Source organism: Gopherus flavomarginatus, chromosome 2 (genome assembly GCF_025201925.1).
Source record: "Gopherus flavomarginatus isolate rGopFla2 chromosome 2, rGopFla2.mat.asm, whole genome shotgun sequence".
NCBI lineage: Eukaryota > Metazoa > Chordata > Testudines > Testudinidae > Gopherus > Gopherus flavomarginatus.
In genome coordinates, this window is record NC_066618.1 from 56,956,013 (window position 1) to 56,978,902 (window position 22,890).

The window sequence follows — 22,890 nt, forward strand, 5'->3', positions numbered from 1 at the left end:
GCTGCAGCAGCGTGGCTCCACTGGGGCCCCGAAGCTTGCAGCCCTGCCCCCTTACCACGCGGCTATGAGTGGGGAGGAGCTCAGACCATGCTGGAGCTACGCCACTTTAGCTTTGTCCAGGGCCACTCCTGTACACGGCGCACTGAGGAAGGGGGAAGGCAGAGGCGAAGCATTCTCTTGGGTGCCCCTGTGGGGCCCGGAACAAATTGCCCCACTTGTCCCCCCCCCGGGCAGCCCTGCCCATAGGTGACTGGTTGTTTGTCTTTTATCATTTTCCAGTGAGTTCATTAGACAGCATAGAGGTTGTCCAGTTTCACCCACATAGGTGTTATTGGGGCATTTAGTGCACTGGATGAGGTATACCACATGTTGTGACAGGTAAGTGTAGGACACATGGATCTTGAAAGGTGTGTTGTGGAAGGGTGTTGATCATTGTAGCAGTGGAGATATGTTTGCATCTGCTGTTTTGGCAGGGTCTGGTGCCACTTTGAGTTAGTGTGTTCTGGTCTGTAGGGAGCTTGCTCCAGATGACGAGCTTGCAGAGGCTGGGGGTTGTTTGAAGGCCAGAAGAGAGGGGTCAGCTGTGTTGCTGTAGCTGTGTCAACTCCAGGATATTAGACAGACAGGATGGATGAGGTCATATATTTTATTGGACCAACTTCTGTTCGTGAGAGAGGCCAACTAGAAGAGTTCTGTGTAGCTCGAAAGTTTGTCTCTCACCAACAGAAGTTGGTTCAAATAAATTATATTACCTCACCCACTTTATATCTCTAGGCTTTTGAAAGTAAATCTAGTGCTTGTGAAAGTTGTTAGCCTATTGGCCTTCCTTTTGTGGGCTCATCCATAGAAGTGACAGTAACCCCCTGCCCACAAAAGAAAAGGCACCAAACACAAATGGGTATAAACTGACAAATCAAAAGTGAAGTCATGGGGATGTGAACAAAGGTATAATAAAAACGTGCTAGTACAGGATAGCAAGCAGAGTATTCCAGACAACGCCCACTTTTCCGCACAGAGTTCCAAGGAGTAACTGGACACCACCCAACAGAATTCTCCCTAGATGTCTGAACAAATGAGGGCAAGAATAATTGTCTCAAAATTACACAGAATCTCTCTGTGACAGACCTTCCTTCTTCTGGAACTATATATGGCAAATGGGAAAACAAGAAGGTGGTTAATGAGGAGGTACCTGAACTTGGTGGAGTCTTGGATGGGTCAGACAGGTGGGGAGGAAGAGGGGAAGAAACACTGCCAGAAACTCAGAAGAGAGTACTGGAGGAGAAGAATAGGGGCTTCAGCCTGGAACTTGGGAAGTAAGTGTGTGTTACAGGGTCCTACTCTCGCTGCAGAAAGAGTAGGTATCAGGGTACTCTTGTTCTGTGAAGGAATCACAAACGAACTGCCCAGAAGGTTGCAGAACAAGGCTGGAGTGGAGGCACCCCAACAGGGGAATCTCGCTCTCCATGAGAGATTGTCAGGGCCCAAGATAGAGGCCCTCCCCTTGGCACAGCAATAGCCCACCCCTCAGTAACAGGGGAGAAGCCACAAAGAAACCAGCATTAAGATCAGGACAAACAAAATACGGAAGTGTAGGACTGGCAGTGGGATTAAATGACTAACCACATTGTACAAGTGGAGGATACTAATCAGAGAACCTCAGATGACACCCACTGCTCAGAGAAAAGATCACAGGAATCAGGGGACATAGCTCATTGGAACTCTGCCCAGACATAGAAATGGAGGAGTGAAAGGAAATGGCCATATGGCCCAGAAAGTCTCCAAGTGCTTGAGCTTCTAGATGGAAAACTTGGCCAAGGACAGGAAGAAGTTCTAGAGACATAATCCACTCTATGCAATCCTGAGGGTGATTAAGCTACACTGTCTGGACCTATGAATTTAGCAATATGTTGTCCCATCTAAAATCTCTCTCATGTAAGGGGCTTCTGACACTCCACTTTGGAGATTACTTTGAATCCTAACTGATCTTAATGGTCAGGAAGCTGAAAATGACATCACAAATCACTGGCAGAGCTAAGAACAGAACCCATGACCAATTACTACATTTCCAACCTTTGATTTCTTGCAGCTTTTCATACACTGTCTATCAAATCAACGGAAGAAATACTAAGTGCAGGCTAGGGTCAGGTCTACAATATAAACTTCTATTAGTATAACTACCTCACTCAGGGGTGTGAAAAATCCAGACCTGAGTAACACCATTATCCTGACCTAAGCCATGATGTAGACATTGCTACGTGGACAGGAGGGCTTCTCCCACTGACAGAGTTACAGCTTCCTGAAGAGGAGGATTAATTACAGGAATGGGAGAAGCTCTCCCATCAGCATAGTAGCATCTTCACTAAAGTGATACAGTGGTGCTGCTGCAGCATTTTAAGTTTAGACCTGCCCGAGGCACCAGGAGATATGGATTCTTTAAACAGCCCTGCAACAGACTTCCTTTTGACCTTGGACAAATCACTTAAACTGTCTGTGCTTCAGAATCCCTATTTGTAAGAGAGGGATGAACATGCTTTGCTACCTCATGGTGCTGTTATCAGGCTTAATTTATTAGTGTTTTTAAAGCACTTTGAAATCCTCATATGGAAAGCACTATATAAAATAGGTGAAACTATCATAGTGGTGGTAGTAGCAGCAACCATTAGAATTAAGACTGTATGGTGGTTTCCATTCTAACTCCCCTTTTTTTAATCACTCAAAATATTTTCTTTTAGTCAGAATCAGAGGTACTTTACTGTAACATCTCCAAGGGAAGCAATTTAAGCAAAAGTTATTGAATAGTTATTATTGGTGTTTAATGGGAACAGTTTTAGTAGATATGATGCTTGATGGATGCATTCAGCCAGAGCTAAAGAGTTAACTGGTGATTAACCAGATATAATATTCTAAAATCTGGCCTTTTAATACAAAAATTACAAAACAGTATTTGTAATACACAACAATATTCAGATCTTGCTTTAGATTATCAAAGCATTGTATAAAACAAGAGATAATTAATTAGCAATTAAATTTAATTGCATTGTGTTATAATTGATTGTTCAGCATGCTGATTGCCTTGGCAAGAGGCATCATACAAATACAATTACTGGTCTCCATTTTGCAGCTGCTCCACAGGCACAACTCCCATTTATTTCAATGAAAGTTTTGCCTGCAGTGCAGCTGCAGAATCAGGCGCTAAGAAAGAAAGAACAAAGGGATAAAGCAAATAAAGGGAAAAAAAAACAGAGAGAAGATCATTTTTTAATTCTTGCAATTTATGTAATATTAGTTCCTTGTTTCATTTTAACTATTTTCAGATGGCTATTCCCGTAAGAAAGACTAATTAAAGGATTGTTAGTGATTTAAGATCTTAAATAGTTTTTATGTTAGCATTTTCGTTTTCTTTTAAGGGATATACACAGTATAGGTGTAACACAGAGGTGATAAATGTATCATGGCAGATCCTCAGTTGATAGAAATTGTCATAGTTCCACTGAAGTCAATAGGACTGTGACCAAATATACCAACTGAGGATCTGTCTCACTGATTAACATAGGTATGTTTTATACAAAATGAGAAGGAGATAAAAGCCCTATAGACAGCCAAAAATGAACCAAGCAACCCTACAACCCCACCCCTATTTGTCTCAATATTAAGCAATTAAAAGACTTGAGGAGCTTATTGAGGGATGAGGGGGGAAGGTTAAGACCTGACTCAATCACGATTTAAAAGTATCTACAAAGGAAGACAATATTTGACAGAAGAGGACTTTTTAACCTAGCAGGAAAAGGCATAACTAAATCCAATGGTTGGAAGTTGAAGGTACACACGTTCATAGTGGGAATAAGGCGCTTATTTTTTAACACTGAGTAATTAACCATTGGCACAACTTACTATGGGATCAGGTGGATTCTCATTCACTTGTAATCTTTAAATCAAAACTGGATGTTTCTCTAAAAGATATGGACTAGTTCAACCACACATTGTTGATCTTGGTGGACGAATTACAGGGTGAAACAGTGTCTTTGTTATGATGATCACAATGGTCCTTTCTGGCCTTAAAATCAATGAATTAAGACAATCAATACACCATTTTCTTTCAGATGATGTCAGAGCTGGGGATAGTGGAAATGTATTGAGAAGCCTCCAACAATTTCTGTCAGGCCAATCCCAGAGACAAGTGCTTACATGTGGAGTTCTATTAAGCTCACTATTCTCCCAACTTTTATACAACTTAATTGTGGAGCCATTGGTATACATGAGACATATTAGACTCATAGGTAAACAATACTCAGGTCCTAAGTTCCCTGTAAGTGCACAGCCATGCAACACCCTATTTAGCTCTGCACAGGCACGCAGGGAACCCACCCAGGGACCTGTCATGGCCGGGGGAGGGACGCCCCTCCCCTGGCCCCAACCGAACACAGCCCCCAATATGCCATGGCTGGGGTGGCCCCCCGGCCCCAACTATGCTGTGGCCCAAATCTGCCACAGCCGGGGCAGCCTGGATCCGAACCCAGGCAGCCCGGCCTGGATCTGAACCCGTGGCTGGGGGCAGCCTGGTCCAGACCCAGCCACAGCCGGGGCGGCCAGCCCAGAACCCGAAAGGCCTGGCCAGGAACCATCTGCAGCTGGGGCAGCATGGCTTGAACCCAGCCGTGGCCAGGACGGCCCAGTCTGAACCCAGCCATGGCGGCCTGGCCCAAACCCAGCGGCCTAGTCCAAATCTAGGCGGCCCGGCCCGGCTCTGTCACAGGGAGTCCCTCCCCAAAGCCAGCCCCGGCCCAGACCTGTCTCAGCCAGGGCACCCATCCCTGTACCCAGTCCCAGCATGGACCTGCAGGGGATGGGGGAAGGGCACCTCTCCTGTGGCCCCAGCCCTGGAGCTGCTGCAGCAGGGAGAGGCGCCTCTCTGTCCCAGCCAAGGTGCTGCTGTGAGGAGAGAGAGCTGGGAGGAGTCCTTTCTCCCTTTCGAAGCCCCTGAGCAACCTCCTGCACCCCAAACCCCTCATCCTCACCCCTACCCCGAGCCTATACCCCCAGCTGGAGCCCTCCCCCCTCCCAACCCTCTGCCTCAGTCTTGAGCCCCTCATCCTTAGACCGCCCCCCTGCTGAGCCTCAGCCCCCTACACACCCAGAACTCCCCCACCCAAACCCCTACCCCCATACACCCGGCCCTCCCTGCTGAGCCCCACTCCTCCTGCACACGGACCCCTGCTGAGCCCCTCCCTCCTGTATCTGGACTCCCTACCCCTTCACCCAGACACACACACCCCGCCCACCCCTTGCCAACCTTATCTCCTGCAGCTGGACATCTACCCCTGTACCCAGACCACCTTCTGTTGAGTCTCCTGTGATCGAAATACTATCCCCACAAGCCCCACGCCCTAAATGTCTGGATCACACCAACTAGACCCCCATACTTGGACCTCACCCCACTGAGCCCCAACCAGCTGCACCCAGATCCCCACCCCACTAAACTCCTCTCCCTCAGACACCCCCGCTGAGCCCCCCCACACCCAGACCCCTCCTGGTGAACCCCAACCACTTTCACCTAGACCCCTCAGCAGAATCCCATTCCCCCTCCACCCAGAACCCCTCAACAAGCTCCTGTGCATCCAGATCCCCCACACACCTGGATCCCCTCACTGAGTCGCCCATATCTAGATTGCCCGACACAGAACCCTCTCAACCCAGACCTGGATCGCCACACACACTAAGACCCTCCACACTTGGATCCTGCCAGGCTGAGTCTGCCTGTCCACACCTGCTGCACCTGGCACAGAGGGACAGGACCCTGGGATGTCTCTGGGGCAGGCCCAGCCCTTGTTCTGTGTCAGGGTTGAGTGCAGCCCCACTGCCAAGTCCATGTCCCGGGAGTGAGAGGGCTGCAGGGTGATCTCCCACCTCCATGCAGCCAGTGTCCAGTGCTGCCCACTGCCATGCTGGAGCCTGCACATTTATTTATTGACAAATAAAATTTGCAGAATTTTAAAATATTGTGCGCAGATTCCAAATTTTTATTTTTTTGGCACAGAACTCCCCCAGAAGTATTATGTAGTGTCACACCTATGCAGCATCTTAATTAAATAGAAATATTTCTCAGACCATTCCCACAATTCTGTCATCTATCATTCTGTCATCTATCTTACGTTTTCTTTGTAAATTATTCTGGAGGACAGGGATAAAACAGTTTCATATTACTTAACTTTTTAGTATCCAAAAATATATCTAGATTTGACCATTCAAGATTTACACAAATTGTAAACCTAACTGTAAAGACAAAATAACTTTTTGCTGGTTCAATGGAAAATGTGAAATGTTGACTTTCCTCTAGAAACAGCTGTATGATTCCATTGGACCAACAGGAAATTTCCTCTAAACAAAAGATAAAAGAAAAAAAATGGGGGCAATGTTAGAGCCTTTCACCATTCCTGTGGTAGTTTTACACTACTTTTCCTGGTAGAACAATGATGCAGCTTGTGTAGTCCCCTGAGTTGGTGGCCTGTCCATTCATGAATAATAATATAGTGTAAAGCACTACAGTTTCCATTAACCACCTATACTAGTCTTCAAGAAATAAAACTTTATGGAGTGCTCTCAATATTGTTTTGTTAACTGATCAAAAATAAACTTCACATAAGTTAGATAAGTGTTTGTTCAGAACTGTGTATTTAAATTTTTCCCACATAAATCCAAATATTCCTGGATAGACAAAATACTGATGCACATCCACACTGAAGTATTTCAGAGTGCTAGGGAATTCTGATTGCTGGAGTGGCTTAGGAAAATATCAATTATCAATTTTTTCCTTAAAAGAACATTTCAGAAGGAGAAATGTTTAAATAAGTTACGACAGTCTGTAAGTCGTTTGTTTAATCTAATTTAGTATTTTCCAGGTTTATGTTCAGTATGTACACCACTGGAATATTTCAGCTTCTGCCTTCAATATATTCAAGCAATAATGTTATAGAGAAGTACTTACATTAATTGAAGATGGAATAAGGCAGATTCAAATTCTAAATGAGTGAAGTTTGCCCACTGAAAACTATAGCATCTAGGCAGAGGGATAGCTCAGTGGTTTAAGCATTGGCCTGCTAAACACAGAGTTGTGAGTTCAGTCCTTGAGGGGACCATTTGGGGATTGGTCATACTTGAACAGGGGGTTAGACTAGCTGATCGCTTGAGGTCCCTTCCAACTCTAATATTCTATGAAAATAGCCATTCCATATCACAATAAAAAAGCAGCATATAGACTTTCTATATCCATTATATGAGAGGCAGCACTGCTTACTATCTAATTCAGCTAAACATGAGCTCCTAGTCTGATGCTGTGGCCAAAAGGAATAATACAATCCTTGGATGCATAAGCAGGGGACTCTGGAGTAGAGAGGTTATTTTACCTCTGTATTTGGTACTGATGTGACCTCTCCTGGAATACTGTGCCCAGTTCAGATGTCCATAATTCAAGAAGAATGTTGAAAAATTGGAGAGGGCTCTGAGAAGACCCATGAGAATGATTACAGTATTAGAAAAGTATGATAGTGATAGACTCCAGGAGCTCAATCTATACACCTTACCATAGGGTATTGTCTACACTGCAAAAAAACACCTACAGCAGTCAGTCTCAGAACCCAGGTCTACACACTGGGTCTCACAGTACAGTTCTAAAAATAGCAGCCTAGACATTCCCACTCAGGCTAGAGTTCCAGATCTAAAACCTAGGGCGGGAGGGGGGTGTCTCAGAACCCAAGCTTCAGCCTGAGCAGGAACATCTGCACTGTTATTTTAACACCGCACACAAGACCTGCAAACCCAAGTCTACAGACCTGAGCTCTGAGACGCACTGCTGGAGATGTTTTAGTTTTTTGTTGGTTTTTTCTCCCCTCAGCATAAAGATACCCAGAGAGAAACTTAAAGGGTGACTTGATTACAGTCTTTATGTACCTACTTTGGGAAAAAATATTTAATAAATGGGCGTTACAATCTAGCAGAGGAAGGTATAACACAATCTAATGGCTGAAAGTTGAAGCTAGACATATTCAGACAGGAAATCCAAGGTAAATCTTTAACAGTGAGGGTTATTACTGAAACAATTTACCAGTGATCATGGTGGATGCTCCATTACTAATAACTTTTAAATCAAGACTGGATGTTTTTCTAAAGGATCTGCTCTAGGAACTGTTTGGGGAGGAGCTGTATGGCCTGTGCTATACAGGAGGTCAGTCTAGATAGTTACAATGGTTATGAGTCAGGAAAAAGGGCAACCAATTTCTGAGAGCAATTTATTCTGTGATATTAGCCAAGTAACTTAATCTTTCTGTGCCTCAGTTCCACACATACAAAAAGAAGAAAATAATATTTACCAAGGAATACCTCCTTCACAGACTTAATCAATAATATTTGTGAATAAATCTGAGATCCTGTGATAAAAAGTCTTATATAACTATTATATTGTTATACATTTAGCAACAGAAAGTGCTCAACTTAACCGACCTTCATAACAATATCATATAACTGATTGCATAATTGCAGTACTCTGGGCTTGATTTGAGGTGGAGGGACTTCTTTAATATCTCCATTGAAGTGTTTGTAAAGTACTACAGAAGATTTTCAGTACTAATATTTTTATATCAAAATCCCACACCTGAGATATATGCTAAGAGAGAGGTGTCCAAAGGCAAGAAGGCCGATGGCATTGGCAATTTGCCAACAATACAATAGCTGCATCCAACTGATATAAAATTAATATTACAGTTGTTTTCATTCTTAATATGATAATAGGTCTCATTATGTAATTCTCCATCCTGGGATCAACGGCTCCCCCTGAAGTAGCTACTTATTGGATAGTCTCTGCCTGTCATAGTTCCATAGCTAAGATGAAGGTGGTGGCAGGTTGCAAATATATTAGTTTCTGGGCCACATCTGACCCACAAGTTACCCTTTTGACACTGCTAGACTAATGCTCACATTCTCTAATCCAAGGAGCACCAGGAGAGGGATTGTCGTCATTCCGCCTTGGATCCATTCCTCCAGAGATACTGTGCCATCATGGTCATAATCAATTTCTTCCATCATTTCATGAAGGATCTATAGGTTTAAAAAAAAAACCCTATAAATTGGATATTCTAAAACAATAAAAATATGCATTAACCCTGAGTCACCCACTTTGTGAAGGAAAAAGCAAAGTAAAATATATCCTATGTGGCAACTTTGGAAGAAAAGGTATTTAAAGTCTTTTTACCCCTCACCTCTCCCCCAAACATAGGTCCTATTAGAACAGGTATAACAACTTTTTTTTCATTTAAAAATATTTTTGTGGAATTTTTTTCAACATTTTCAAATTTTGAAACAAATAAATTAAATATCCCAAAATTGTTATTGACCCCCGTATTTTCTGTTTTCCCCTCCCTCTTTCCTCCATTTTGCTTGGGTTGAGGGAAAGCAAATAAATAAATAGGGAGATAATGGAGACAGGGAACCTGAAATATTACATTTTCCAGTTTTCAACAAAAACTTCAAGAAAATGATTTTTTTTGTGAAATATGCTTATTATTTTTATTTAGCTCTAGTAGTGATATTATATACCATAGTTTCATATTACCATCTTTGTAGCATTACAGATTCTTAGGATTCTATGGAAGGATAAAGCTTTGGGAAAAATTCACTGTGAGCCAAGGTTAGCACAAGGCCCTATGCATCACTTAAATTCTTTTTATGGGTTCTGAATTTAGCTTTTGACTGATAAGCACCAATAAAACATTACCAATAAAAACAAATCAAAAAATTATATCAATGTTTAGCTAATAAATCCAGTAAAACACCAGAAATGGTTGCTTGCATCTAAGAGTTTGTCCACATGGAGCAGTAATGCAGACTATGGAGTGGTTAGTGGGGATTTCTAAAGTGCACTAACGTGCTGTACATTGATTGGTCTGGGTACATTCCGCAGTTTGAGACCCATTGTACTAGGTGTGCTGTACACAGATGATAGTTCCTGCCTCTCATGGGTTTTGGGTTAGATCTGTACCAGGCACACTGAGAAGGTGAATTACTAAACGCAATGGGGAGAAAGCCTTAAACTTTAGTGGAGGGCATATATTTCAGACTTATGACCATAATGCTATGTTGTCCTCATTCGAAAAAGATTAGGAAAGGACTGAATGGCAGCCCCAGAAAGTAGTAACAACTATTATTATTTTTACTACTCAATATACGTATTAATATCACAGATATTCATGGGACATTACAGAATGTTTTCCAGAATTAATTGCATCATGATCTGACAAAATACTTACAGGACTGAGTTCAGTGACATCCCATTCAAGATATTCTGCAACATGCATCATTTGAGAGATGATATTTTCTAGCTCCTAGGCAGGAAAAAAGAACAAAGATATTTTAATGCAATATCAGATGGGCTGATTTTCTTACAATTCAGATATATAGTTTATAATTGTTTTAATATAGACTAACAGTGTATTTGGATGTATCATCTCTATGGATGAAAATATTAAATGTATATTTTAACAAAACAACAATTTAAACCTCAAATCATTTACTACATCAAAGCATATAGTAAAAAATATTCAATCAGCAGTTATATGCTATACATTTGAATATCAATATAATTACTAGTAAAAGTTAAAATCAGAAATAAATATCCATTGGGGACTCCAATAAGCAGAATAAAAGAGTTACTTATAATAATTTTAAGAAGGGAATATTTTAGGGCGAGGCTTTTCTGTGTATGTGTTTGACTTTGGTGAAAGGAAATCTTTCAGAGAAAAAGGAGGACCTGAACTCACATTTTGTAGGTGCTTTGGTCAGGTATAACTTATGCTTATCATGTAACTGGGATGACTTGTGCTGTTGGAAGCAAGACTAGTAAGGATTTGCTGTCACTGAACCATGTTCTTTCAAATTTGTGGTGTTCTCTCCACCGTTCTGCTTTCAGTTTCACAAAATGTCATTAATTTAAATCCTTGGGTTTGGTTCACCAAGCTATGAACCCCACAAGGCTTGCTTAAGTGTTTCAGGATCACAGGAACTTAATGTATGCAAATGGTATTTTAACATTTTTGAGTAATGTCTATTATAAAATATGGATATGTTTTAATGCAATTGTAAGTTTGGTACACTTACCATTTAGATATTTGTACAAACTTGGGGGCAAATCCTCAACTACTGTAAACTGAAGTCAATAGAGCTATGACAGTTTACATTAGCTAAGAATCTGCCCCTTTGCTCTAGGGTCAGCACTCAAGCCCAGTATAAATTGCATCCATACGAAAAGCATGCATGTCGGGGGGGGGGGGGGGGGGGGGGGGCACATTCAGCCCTTCACTTCCGCTCTCAAAATAGTGCAAGTGAATATTTATTATTATTACAATTATTTCTATGGGGCCAGTTGCAGTCCAAGTTGCCAGTACTTCAGAAAATGACCATTAATGCGTAAGGCTCAACAAAAATGGCATTATTTTGCAACATTATTCAAACTGCCAGAGTTCTTATTACCGTCTCCCTCGCAACCGCCACCACCACAACCACTTCCTACACATGCAGCCAACAAATAATGCCAGCAAGGAAGGGCACACAGGTGTTCAAGAAACACACACTTGAAGATACTATGCTTCCTGACCTCAGATTCCTCCTAGAATGCATCTATGAAGTGTAAATTCCATGGGTTTTAGGGGAGCTAGGAATAAGGTACAAAAGCTGTACCTTGCTTACCCTCCTTTTTTCTCTCTTATGAACAAGAGGCAACATGAATTTGGCCACAAAATTTTTGGAACAAACTCTCAAACACTGGCATCAAAGTTGCACCTGCAAAATACATACACACAAAAATCAGTAGTTGTGCATGCAACTGGATGCATGCTTGGATGCACAACTGCTCACATACACACACAATGGGAGCTACACATGATGATTTTACAGACACACTTTAGACATCAATGTTTGAAAGAGTTCCCGTCAATATTTTTCTGCAGTTATTTATGTTTTCTGCATAACCCAACCTTTCATTTTTTAAAAAAGTCTGTTGTCTCTAACCCTTTCTAGTACAGATATTGCATTGATGTATACTACTTAGTGAAGGCTCTCTAATCCTCTCACCAACCTCTTTTTTCTGTGCTTGAAAAAGCTTACAAGAACAAGGAAGAAGAAATACTGTGGAGAAACAAGGACACTTTATCCCTGAATAATCTTACTTTTGCTTAGTCCTTAAAATGTGGACTTTAAAATGTGATTTTTACATTCCAAAAACTCTTCATATTGTCATAATTCATGTTTTAATTAACATCCAAGAGTGCTTTAATAATCTTTTATGAAGGGTGATGATTTAATCAGGGATAGAATTTCTTCTGATTAAATTGAAAGATCAACTGTATATTATGTTCTGACCTGTATATTAGCATTGGGCACCATGCCTTCCCTCCTTTGAGTTGTCACTGATCCTTACTTAATTCAATGAAAGGCATATTTAAACTGGTTCTCTCTTCAGAATTGTGCTAACATGGTGTTTGCCCACTGGAAAATGTCTGTTCGTACCACTGGGTCAAATTCACTCCAGCACATAAAGTCTTAGTAAGTAAGTGGAGGAGAGGGGCGTGTAACGCAGTTGGGGAGATGAAATCTAGCCCTATAGCCACAGTTACAGCCTGTGAATGGAAATAAGAAAATAGAACCTCTTTACACTCATTCTACAGGGTGCTAGAAGCTTCGAGAACTTAATCTATGATCCTACCTTCTATCCCTTACACATTAGTTGGCTGATATTTGTTAAAAACCCCATTGCCTGGCCCTAGAACACTATCAGAACCAGTTTAAGTGTATATCCTATTACTTTATTTCCTCCTATATGCCAATTTCTCTCTTTTGCTGCCTCCTCGTTTTTTCGGGGGGGGGGGGAGAAGAGGAAGCAAAAGACAAAGATGCCTGCCCTATCCTCATTTCCAATAATTTGCTAGTCTTTGCTCCTTCCCAATACCTGTAAACACAGCTGGTGCTAGCCTCCCCCCACCACAACAAACAATACTAAAACAGGCAAGTTCTTATAATAAAAAGTGAGCAGTGGGTCCCCTTGAGCTGTTCAGGGCTCCAAGCAATTGCTTTGTCTGCTTATGCCTAGCACCAGCTCTGCCCACAAGCCACACACTTCTTGAACATCTCTCTGATGACTTTCTCTGACGTTCTCTTAATTACATAATCAGGCACTACTCCTAAACTTCTCCTTTACAATGTAGCCTCATTCCTGGCCTCTCTGAACATGCTAGCCTTTCCCCTTCATCTTCTGCTGTTACCTTCTCCCAGAAAGTTGAGCCTCACCTTTCTTCCATCTCAATGCAACCCTACAAATAGCTCTTTCATGTACAGCTCCCAATAAATACAAAGGGGTTTTGGGAACTGTGTCAGGTTGCCTCCTGCAGTAAAATGTTACAACTAAAAATCAGAAGAATGATTTCACAGTGGGAGATTCAACATTTGACTATCTTTATAGTTGAGGAGGAAGTGGAGGGGAAATAGGTATGCTCAGCAGAAGGACAAATTGTTGTTAGGAGTAGCCTCAAAATATCCTGGATGACAAATATTTTTATTATACACAGTTATTACTTCTGTTTATCCAGTGTGTGTTCTGCATGGATTCATACAAATACACTATTGCAGTTAATGCTAGTATAATATGTCAATAGAAATAAAATTACCGAACTGTCCAAGTACCCATTTCCATCTGTGTCATACAAGCGAAACATAACTAAAAAAAAAAAAAAGGGGACAATTAGAAAAAAAAAAGTAAGATGTACATCATTTTCCTTAAACTCTAGAGCAAGACAGAGAATTAAATGTCTGACTTGAAACGGGGATCCTGATTATAACTATAGAAAACAGGATCCCAGTTAGAAAATTTGCTGGCCTCCTCTTGCACTCTCACTGTGCTTTTAGTCTACTATGATGATAGCGGCTCTACAAATGCTTACTCATTAGCTAATTGTACCATTGGAAATTATTGAAATTAGTTTTAAGGTCAGCTGAATGCAACAGTCAATATACTTTCCATATCTGCAAAGTAAAATTTTCCCTGGTTTCACTGAGTTCACAATATTGGTATATAATTAGAGCTCTACCAAATTCATGGACGTGAAAAACACGTCACGGACTGTGAAATCTGGTCTCCCCCATGAAATCTGGTCCTTTGTGTACTTTTACCCAACCCTGCAGAGCTCAGTGTCTGGAGAGTGGCAGCTGCTGGCCAGATGCCCAGCCCCAAAGACAGCGCTGCCACTGCTGCCAGCATACCATGCCATCCTTGCCTCTGAACTGCTTCTGGTGGGGCTGCAGCCTTCAGAGCTGGGCAGTTTGAGAAGTGCTGAGTCTTAAAGATTTTACATGTTTATATTTTGCTGTTTTAAAAATACATATTCATGGTTGTTAAAATACTGTGACATTTAAGATTTAAATATCTGAAAGCATGAAAGTCAAGATTTTTACAATACTATGACAGTGAAATTTACAAAATTTGGTAGGGCCCTATATATAAAATAGAGCTGTCGGGCACAGTTCTGCTCCTTTTGAAGTCAGTTGTAATGCTCTCTTAGACTATGTCTAAACTGCACACCTTACAGCGGCAAAGCTGTGCCGCTACAGCAGCGTTGCTGTAAGGTATACCGTGTAGCCGCTCTTCGTCGGCAGGAAAGCTCTCTCCCGCTGACAAAATAAAACCACCCCCAGTGAGCAGCAATCACTATTTCTCCCACCAACAAAGCACTGTCCGCACAGGTGCTTTTCATCAGGAAAACTTTTGTTGGTTGAGGTGTGTTTTTTTCACACCCCTGACAGATTAAAGTTTTACCAATGAAAGTGCATGTAGATATAGCTTTAAAGCATCTCACTGGTCTCACTGTCTGAAATTTTGCTTACATATCTGGGCCCAATTCAAGAGCTCATTTCTATTCAGCACTTGATTACATGCTTAATTTTAAGTATGCACATAAGCTAGTTCTAGTACAGAAAACAGAATGAACTTAAGCATGCACAAAAGTGCTTTCCTGAATTGGTGCTCAAGGGCAATTCCATTCTGCCCCATGGGTCGTGCTTAATGCACACTGTTTGGCCCCTTGTGAGTGTAAATATCTTAAAGGTAGCATCTCACATATTCTTCTCTGTAACTAATGGTATAGCGAGCGTAAAGACATTGAATACCTCTTAAAAGGTACAGTGCCTATGCATAAAAGTGTCTGTCTTTATTGTCTCACCCCTTGAGCAGCCACTTGTACTACATTTGAGGAAACTGATTTACTTATGACACCTTTCAGAATCTCCCAAAATGAAAGAGACTCATCAGATAATGTTTAAATTAAAGAAAACTAGATCTTCTTAAAAGTTCTCAGTTCAAGGTAAGAAAACTGTTTCATCATCCCCCTTCTCTTCCCAGAATGGATTTCATACTAAATCCTGCAGTCTCTAACAGTACCATCAGCTGGGAAGTTTTATACAACACCGAAGTTGAACACATGGTGCTAGAGTAAAATGCACTAAATCATGAAAATGTGTCTCTGTACAAGACAAAGATAACTATCAATATACAAGCATCAATAAATAGCTATAATACATAGCAGAATCCCAATAATGTTAGCAATTTTAAATAATGTAGATTAAATCAGGTCCATGCATGATTTAAATTCCACTTAGGTCCTCAAATTAGTATTTAAGTATCCTCTGCACAGGGATATATCATAGAACTGGAAGGGACCCTAAAAGGTCATTGAGTCCCCACCCCCCTTCACTAGCAGGACCAAGTACTGATTTTGCTCCAGATCCCTAAGTGGCCCCCTCAAGGGCTGAACTCACAACCCTGCATTTAGCAGGCTAATACTCAAACCATTGAGCTATCCCTCCCCCCTAATTGAATGAATTAAACTGATTAACACAAACATATTCAATATGAATCTGTAGAGTTTCAATTCTTCAGTCAGTATTATATTCCTCTCTGATCCGCCACACAATTTTGGATAAAGCTTTGTATTAAAATTCCATTTATAAATAGTTTATAAAGGGTTAATAAATGATTAATAGGTGTTTTAAGCATATCACAGATATGATTAATAGCATTAAAGATATTTATAACACCTTCAGTAGAAGGTGTTATAAGTAGTTGTAAGCAACCTATTGACCCGTTGGACTTGATAACAATCTATAACAAATGATTAACCAATTATTAAAAACATTTATTAATCATGATATCATACTTTTCTATCTTTGCCTCAATGGGTCTCCGTCATATTTCAAATTTTATCTAAAAGCATAACTTCTCCCCTCATTTGTGTGTCTTGGATCTGATTTTCAACAGTATCCAGTTTTGATCTAATTCTGCTGACACTGAAGACAATGGGAGAACCATTGACTTCTTTATGGGCACATTAAGATCAATCTGCCTCTTATTTTTTCTTTTTTTCTCCTACTATTTTATATTGAGTTCTCCCATTGTGTTATGTAACTAAAAATTTTCACTTTAGTAAGTACTTAGTTCCTGGTTCTACAAACAAGACTACTCACATGCAAAGTTTCTTGAGTACTTAAATGTCTGCAGGATCAGGACCTCATTTAGTAAATACCATTAATTTACATGGTGAAATATACTGTGATTACATGACAAACTTTTCCTCTGTTGAAGGTGATAACCAAAAATACATAATCTCAGTGTTAGCCTTATATGCTTATCTCATGCAATTAATTTTAGTTCTCAAAGGTCATCCAAAGCATATGTAAACTACTTATTTACAGATTTTTGTTTTGTAAATTAAAAAAGTTGAATTATGTACACTTTCATTTTCAAATGCTCCTAATTACCACAAATATCTCAATTAGGTTTCCTTATGCACCAGTCTTTGTAGTAGAAGAAAAATAGAATAGCAAATAAAATCCTGATAATCAAAAAACAGCATTTTAAGGAAGCAAAAACAGTTACGTCTAAATTAGAATAGATTTTTGAGCTGTTTTATGTAAACATTGTACTGAGTATGAGGATAATTCTCCAAATAACATTTAATATAAAATGCATATGGACCTGTTTTTAATACTCTGTGCTCTTGTACTTGGAGACTCTTTTATCAAAGCATTTCTTATAGCATTATAGCAAGTTATTATATTCTGCGTGATGCGTCAACTGATGATCATTATGATTACATATTTATCTCCATCCCAAATAAATTAGCACAATCAAATCTCTTCAGTATTAAGAACAATTTTATTGCGCAAGGGCTGTGATTGAAATTATTGTACGGTATTCTGTGGCAGAGGGCCCCAGGATATGAAATTTCCACAAAAGCCCCCTCAGAGACAATTCTCCACATTGTCCAGTCAGGGTAGGATTTGCCTCAGAATAGGCCAAGGGGCCATTCTGAAATCTGGTACATACCAGGGGACTGGTGAGAGGACACCACCATCAGGTGTCTTGTGCTTCTGCAGCAACTCTGTACCCTGACAAATCTCTTTTCCCTGGCAGCAGGGCTCCATTGACGTCTTAATACCAGGGACTTCTCTGGCAATGCAACTTCTGGAAAGGAGACTGCATACAGAAGACAATACAGCCCCAGACTGCAACATCTTTTCTGGAGAACCTCTGCGGGACCATAGAGGAGATGTGCGTCCTTGCCTGGGGTCTTGATAAGCACCCCAGTCACTACCTTCTCCCACAATGCAGATCCCTGGGATCAGCGGAGTCAGCTTTCTCCCGTTCTGTATGTGGAGCTGAAGGTGATGATCTGGGCTTTAGGATTCTGGAATGGCCTATACAGTCTGCCACTTGGATGGGCTCAACGTATTGCCTGCTGAATTAAAACTTAGGAATTTAGATTTTCCTATTCATGGGATCAACACATAATCCACAGATTTTGTTTTGAGTTGCAGAGAAACATCCAATACATCATTAACCTTGGAATATTGTAGCATTTATACGATATTAGTGCTATGATATTGGCAAATTTGGGACAGTCATTACTCAGGCAAAATTCCCACTAATCTTGTGTTATCAGGATCAGGACCTTGCATGCTATAGTTATAAGCTAGCTATAGACTAGAAAACTTGGAGGTTTATAAAAGACATGGTCATTAAAACTTGCAATGAATATAAATTTCCAGCAGATAGAGCCTAGTGTCTGTATTTTTACAGCAGTGATACTGAATAATTTCCTATAGTACAATATCAGGGCCTGATTCCGCATTTCTTACGGAAACAAACCTCCCATTAAAATCAGTACGACTTTTGCCTCTGTAAGGACAGCAGGACCTTAGTCTACACTTAGAGCTGGGGGTGTGATTCCCAGCTGCAGTAGATACACTTGCACCAGCTTTCGTTGTGCTAGCACTCTAAAATTAGTAGTGTAGCCATGGTAGCATGGGCAGAGGAGAATGATGGCATGGACTAGCCACAAGCAAAAACCTGCCTGAACCCCACGGGTACATATTAAGGGCAGCTAGACGATGCCCAGGTTACCCCAGCTACTTTACTATTTTTAGAGCGCTAACTCAACGAGAGCTAATTCGAGTATGTCTACTCGAGCTGGAAACCACTCGCTGCAGCTCCAAATGCAGATGTAGCCAGTGTGTTAGTCTAATTCAAGAATTGACTGTAAGAATGACAGTGTGGGGTTCTATATTCTTTGTGTTTCATTGATTTCCATATCAAACTTTTCAGGTCCTGGCTGAGGAAAGCATTTCTGTTCAGGAAAGGTGCTTATGCATGTGCTTAACTTAAAGCATATATTTAATTGCTTTTCTGAACTGAGCCTTTGTTTGTAAGTAAAGACATATTTTCTAACCGCTAGCCCTACAGACTCACCTGGACACACAACTGGGTTCTTTCCATCTTGCTGATAACCACTAGCAACATAGGATATATGGGCCATATTAACATCTCAGCTACATAGAATCATAGACTTTAAGGTCAGAAGGGACCATTATGACAATCTAGTCTGACCGCCTGCACAATGCAGGCAACAGAATCTCACCCACCCACTCCTGTATCAAACCTGTGTCTGAGCCATTGAAGTCTTCAAATCGTGGTTTAAAGACTTCAAGGTGCAAAGAACCTTCCAGAAAGTGACCCATGCCCCACGCTGCAGAGGAAAGCGAAAAACCTCCAGGGCTTCTGCCAATCTGCTCTGGAGGAATATTCCTTCCTGACCCCAAATATGGTGATCAGCTAAACCCTGAGTATGTGGGCAAGACTCACCAGCCAGACACATCTGGAAGCCATGTTGTCTACACTCACACTACACATGCATCTGATGAAGTGGGTATTCACCCACGAAAGCTTATGCTCCAATACATCTGTTAGGCTATAAGGTGCCACAGGACTCTTTGTTGCTACTCACACTTATGCATCCCTAGGCATCCTCATTAGCCTTACATGGATTTTCAAAGGTATGACTGATGGAGATAATGGGGCCGTGCAGGGTGAAGGTATATCTAAGGGGATAACTTGGACTGCAAAGCCTATACTACTAGTGATGATGTGCAAGATGGAAAGAACCCCATTTGTCAGAGCCCAGGCTCAATTACTGAGGCTGGAAGTTGGAAAAATACATCTTGTAACTTACTGAGCAAACTTGATAAGGAAATCAGATAGACACAAGAATGCAGAACTCTGCTACGCCATTTTTATAGTGTCACTTTAAGATAAAACTACACTTCATTATGTCTTAAATTTAGAGCCAGAAATTTCCATTTCAGAATTTCCTCAAGACTGCGTACAGCTCAGGTCTGCAAAGCTGAAAATAAACCAATGGCTGTTGTTACTAGCATTATAATCAGGTGGATGTATTAGCAAATTATTAGGGGCTTTTGTGATTTTGTTTTAATTCCCTCCAATTTTAGCAGCTTTTTCCTCAGATACAAAAAATGTATACATACATTCTAGTTTGTCTTCAGGTCTTCCTCTTTCAAGCAGAGACAAATAGCAAACAATGTCTTTCAACTGGATTACATCTGGTACATGTAAATTGGCAGGAGCAGCAAGTTGTGATGTAGTGGTACCTTTATTAATTCTCAAACCTGGAAATAATACATATGCTTTGTTATCTTTATCAACTACATAAATAGGAAATCAAAACCAGGATTCTTGAATATAATTATAATTATAGTCCTTAAAGACATAATGGGGTTTAATTAATATTTAGATAAATAGATCAATTGACAGTTGAAACATCTACCGTTCTATTTCACATTAACCTCCCAAAACAGAATTAAGATGGTGTTACAGGTCTCGCAAAAGAGGACTAAAACAATAAAATACACAGGTAGAAAACAAAACACTTCCCTGCAACAGGAAACAAAGAAAGGAATTCTGGGACTCACTGAGTTTCTTTCCATTTAGGGTGATCTGCTGTCATTTGACTGTGTAGTAGTTTTTGTTGAATACCTTTATTTCACTTAGTGGATATGTTATTGTTTTTCCCCTGCGTGATGTCACAATCCATCCCAAATTTGCCTCCATTCCAGCGGCCCTGTAGAAGCTCCATGGGCCTCCTAAATTATGTAGCTTCACAAGCCGCTCCCTATTCAAAGATGCTTGTTGCCATATAATGCTCTTTCGTGTCACCTAAATTTGTACCCTTGCCAGTGGCAGAGTCATACATGTGTCAGAGCAACAAATAATTAAACTGTCAAAATCCCTGCCACTAGATATTATGAAAATAAATATCCCATTTTAATAATAACAATAAAAATACTTATGAGTCAAACTAGTGCTGATACATTTGTAAGATACAAATTTCAGCACTGTCAATCCTCATGCTTCAATTTGGAAGTTAGATGGACTATTCCTAGAGAAGTGTGCAGGATCAAGCCCTAAATTAAGATGCAAACAACAGGAGGACATGACAACACAGAGAGGAATCATAAAAGTTTCTAATTAAGGGGGTTTATTATGTCTCTCACTGACCTTGGCAATGTTAAAGAGAATCTTAACAAAAGGATTAACTGTTCTTAAACACTTTGTCTAATTCATTCAGAACAGGTTCTTCACTGATAAACATAATTTCTCCCTCACACATTTTTTTGGCTAAAACAATTACTGTAGCCAATGGAAACAGAATCTTCTCTGTTCATCTCACAAATTGTATTCCATGCTTATTTCAATGGGATTATTGGAGTGAGTAAGGTGAGAAGAATTTGTCTTTCAGCAAACAGAATTTGGACATGCAGAAGCAATTAATTTAAATCAAGTTTACATCCAGCACACTTTTTATGCACATAGGAAGAAAGATTAAGACAACTAAAATAAATAAAAGGGTGTTTAGAAGGCAGTGTGCACCCAAATATAAATGCTAAGAACTCCTCAGCACTAAATATGGATTTACCTCTGAATTACTTTAAGTTATTCTACATGGGAAAACCAGTACTTCCCAATAGTGCCAGGGTCTTTCCTTATAACAAGTCTGCAAATATAACAAATGGATATCATTAGACTAAAAAGCATGTTTTAAAATTAACTCCAAAGTAATTCCTTCCTCTGAGTCTCTCAGTATCTGTTTTCCAGAATACAAACGACATCTAAGATCTAACATCTATGGGATAAGGAAAGTCTTGCTAGTTCCATTTTATACCAACACCTGAAAACGTTGGCATTGAATGAACAACAAAATAATTTCATATAGCAGATGGCCAAGTTCAAAAGAAAAAAGAAAGAAATCAAAGGCAAAGATCAGAAAACTGTAATATATGCATGGTAATTAAGGCCTTGTTCTTGCAATTGAATCTGTACTTGAGAGCAAAGCGAGTCTGGGCCCTGCAGAGATGCAAGTGTTTCTCCCATGCAGATCTAGTTGCAGGACAGGGACCTAACCTGATAAGATCACAAGGCTTAAGTGCTAATAAATGCCTATAAACTTAAATTGCTATAAAATATTCATCAAAAAGATGTTAAATCTTATCTAGCAAGGAACAATAAAATATTTTTCCGCAAGTGAAGTCCATTCTTTTCTTGGTTGAAAGTACTCTGTCATTCTTTGGAGAACTAATTGAAAAGTTTACTTAGTTATATTTAAAAGAAACTACCTAAATAACATGGCAAAAAAAACCGAATATATTGTTCAAACAGCTATTTAACACTATCATGTGTTACACGGGGATGAATTTTGAAACATGAAAGGTAAAATATGACCTTGTATTCTGTCCAGATAAATATACGCATATCCCTCACTCCTACTGAAATCAGAGGGAACATGGCATCTGGATTGGAAAGTAGAATTTAGCCCACTCAAAGGTATAAGAAAGCAAAGGCATTTCTCAGTAAATTGAGAAGAGCCAATGCTCATTTTCAGGGCAGCAGCTTGCCTGACATAAGGATCAGTTTCTCTTCAGGCCGTTAAGGGAGAATACAATTTATAAACAGATGTGATGGGGGCACTTGTAGAGAGCAACTCATCACACAACTATCTCTGGCAACATTTGCCCATTATCCTTCCCTACATGTTTACTCAGTTTCCAGATGAATTTCAAACGCATTTGAAATATTTTATCGACTTTTGCAAATCTCTGTCTTACACTAGTTACAAAATATCTTGATAGCATAACATAAAATTCTTCAAGTCCTTTGTGTGGACTTGTGCCTTTTGCAGCTTTTTACATTAAAATTTACAACCATCAAGTTATTTCGCATGGCATGTTACCCATTATAAGTGCTGTTGCTATGTAAAATCATATATCTCAGTCAGATTACATAGTTTAATTGCAGTCCCAAATTACCCATAAATCTAATATGAGGTCAATGGAATTATCTAACTGAATGTTTTTTCACTACAGCATTTGTATTAGGCATATATCACTGACTTCACTGTGAGTTTGAACAGTATTATAACAGTCCCCTTGCCATAATATTGAATCCAAAGGACT

At 40.2% G+C, this 22,890-nt stretch overlaps 1 protein-coding gene across 7 annotated transcripts in view; it reads right to left on the reverse strand.

The window, feature by feature from the left end:
- DGKB (diacylglycerol kinase beta) overlaps positions 1–22,890 on the reverse strand; it is a 575,083-nt gene that overhangs the window by 381,847 nt on the left and 170,346 nt on the right. For all 7 annotated transcript variants that reach the window (XM_050938613.1, XM_050938610.1, XM_050938616.1 and 4 more), the window contains 4 exons: positions 19,909–20,049; positions 13,704–13,753; positions 10,296–10,370; positions 8,968–9,087 (listed from right to left, as the gene is read on the reverse strand). In XM_050938613.1, coding sequence (XP_050794570.1) covers positions 8,968–9,087; positions 10,296–10,370; positions 13,704–13,753; positions 19,909–20,049 — 386 coding nt within the window. The remainder of the gene's footprint in view (positions 1–8,967; positions 9,088–10,295; positions 10,371–13,703; positions 13,754–19,908; positions 20,050–22,890) is intronic.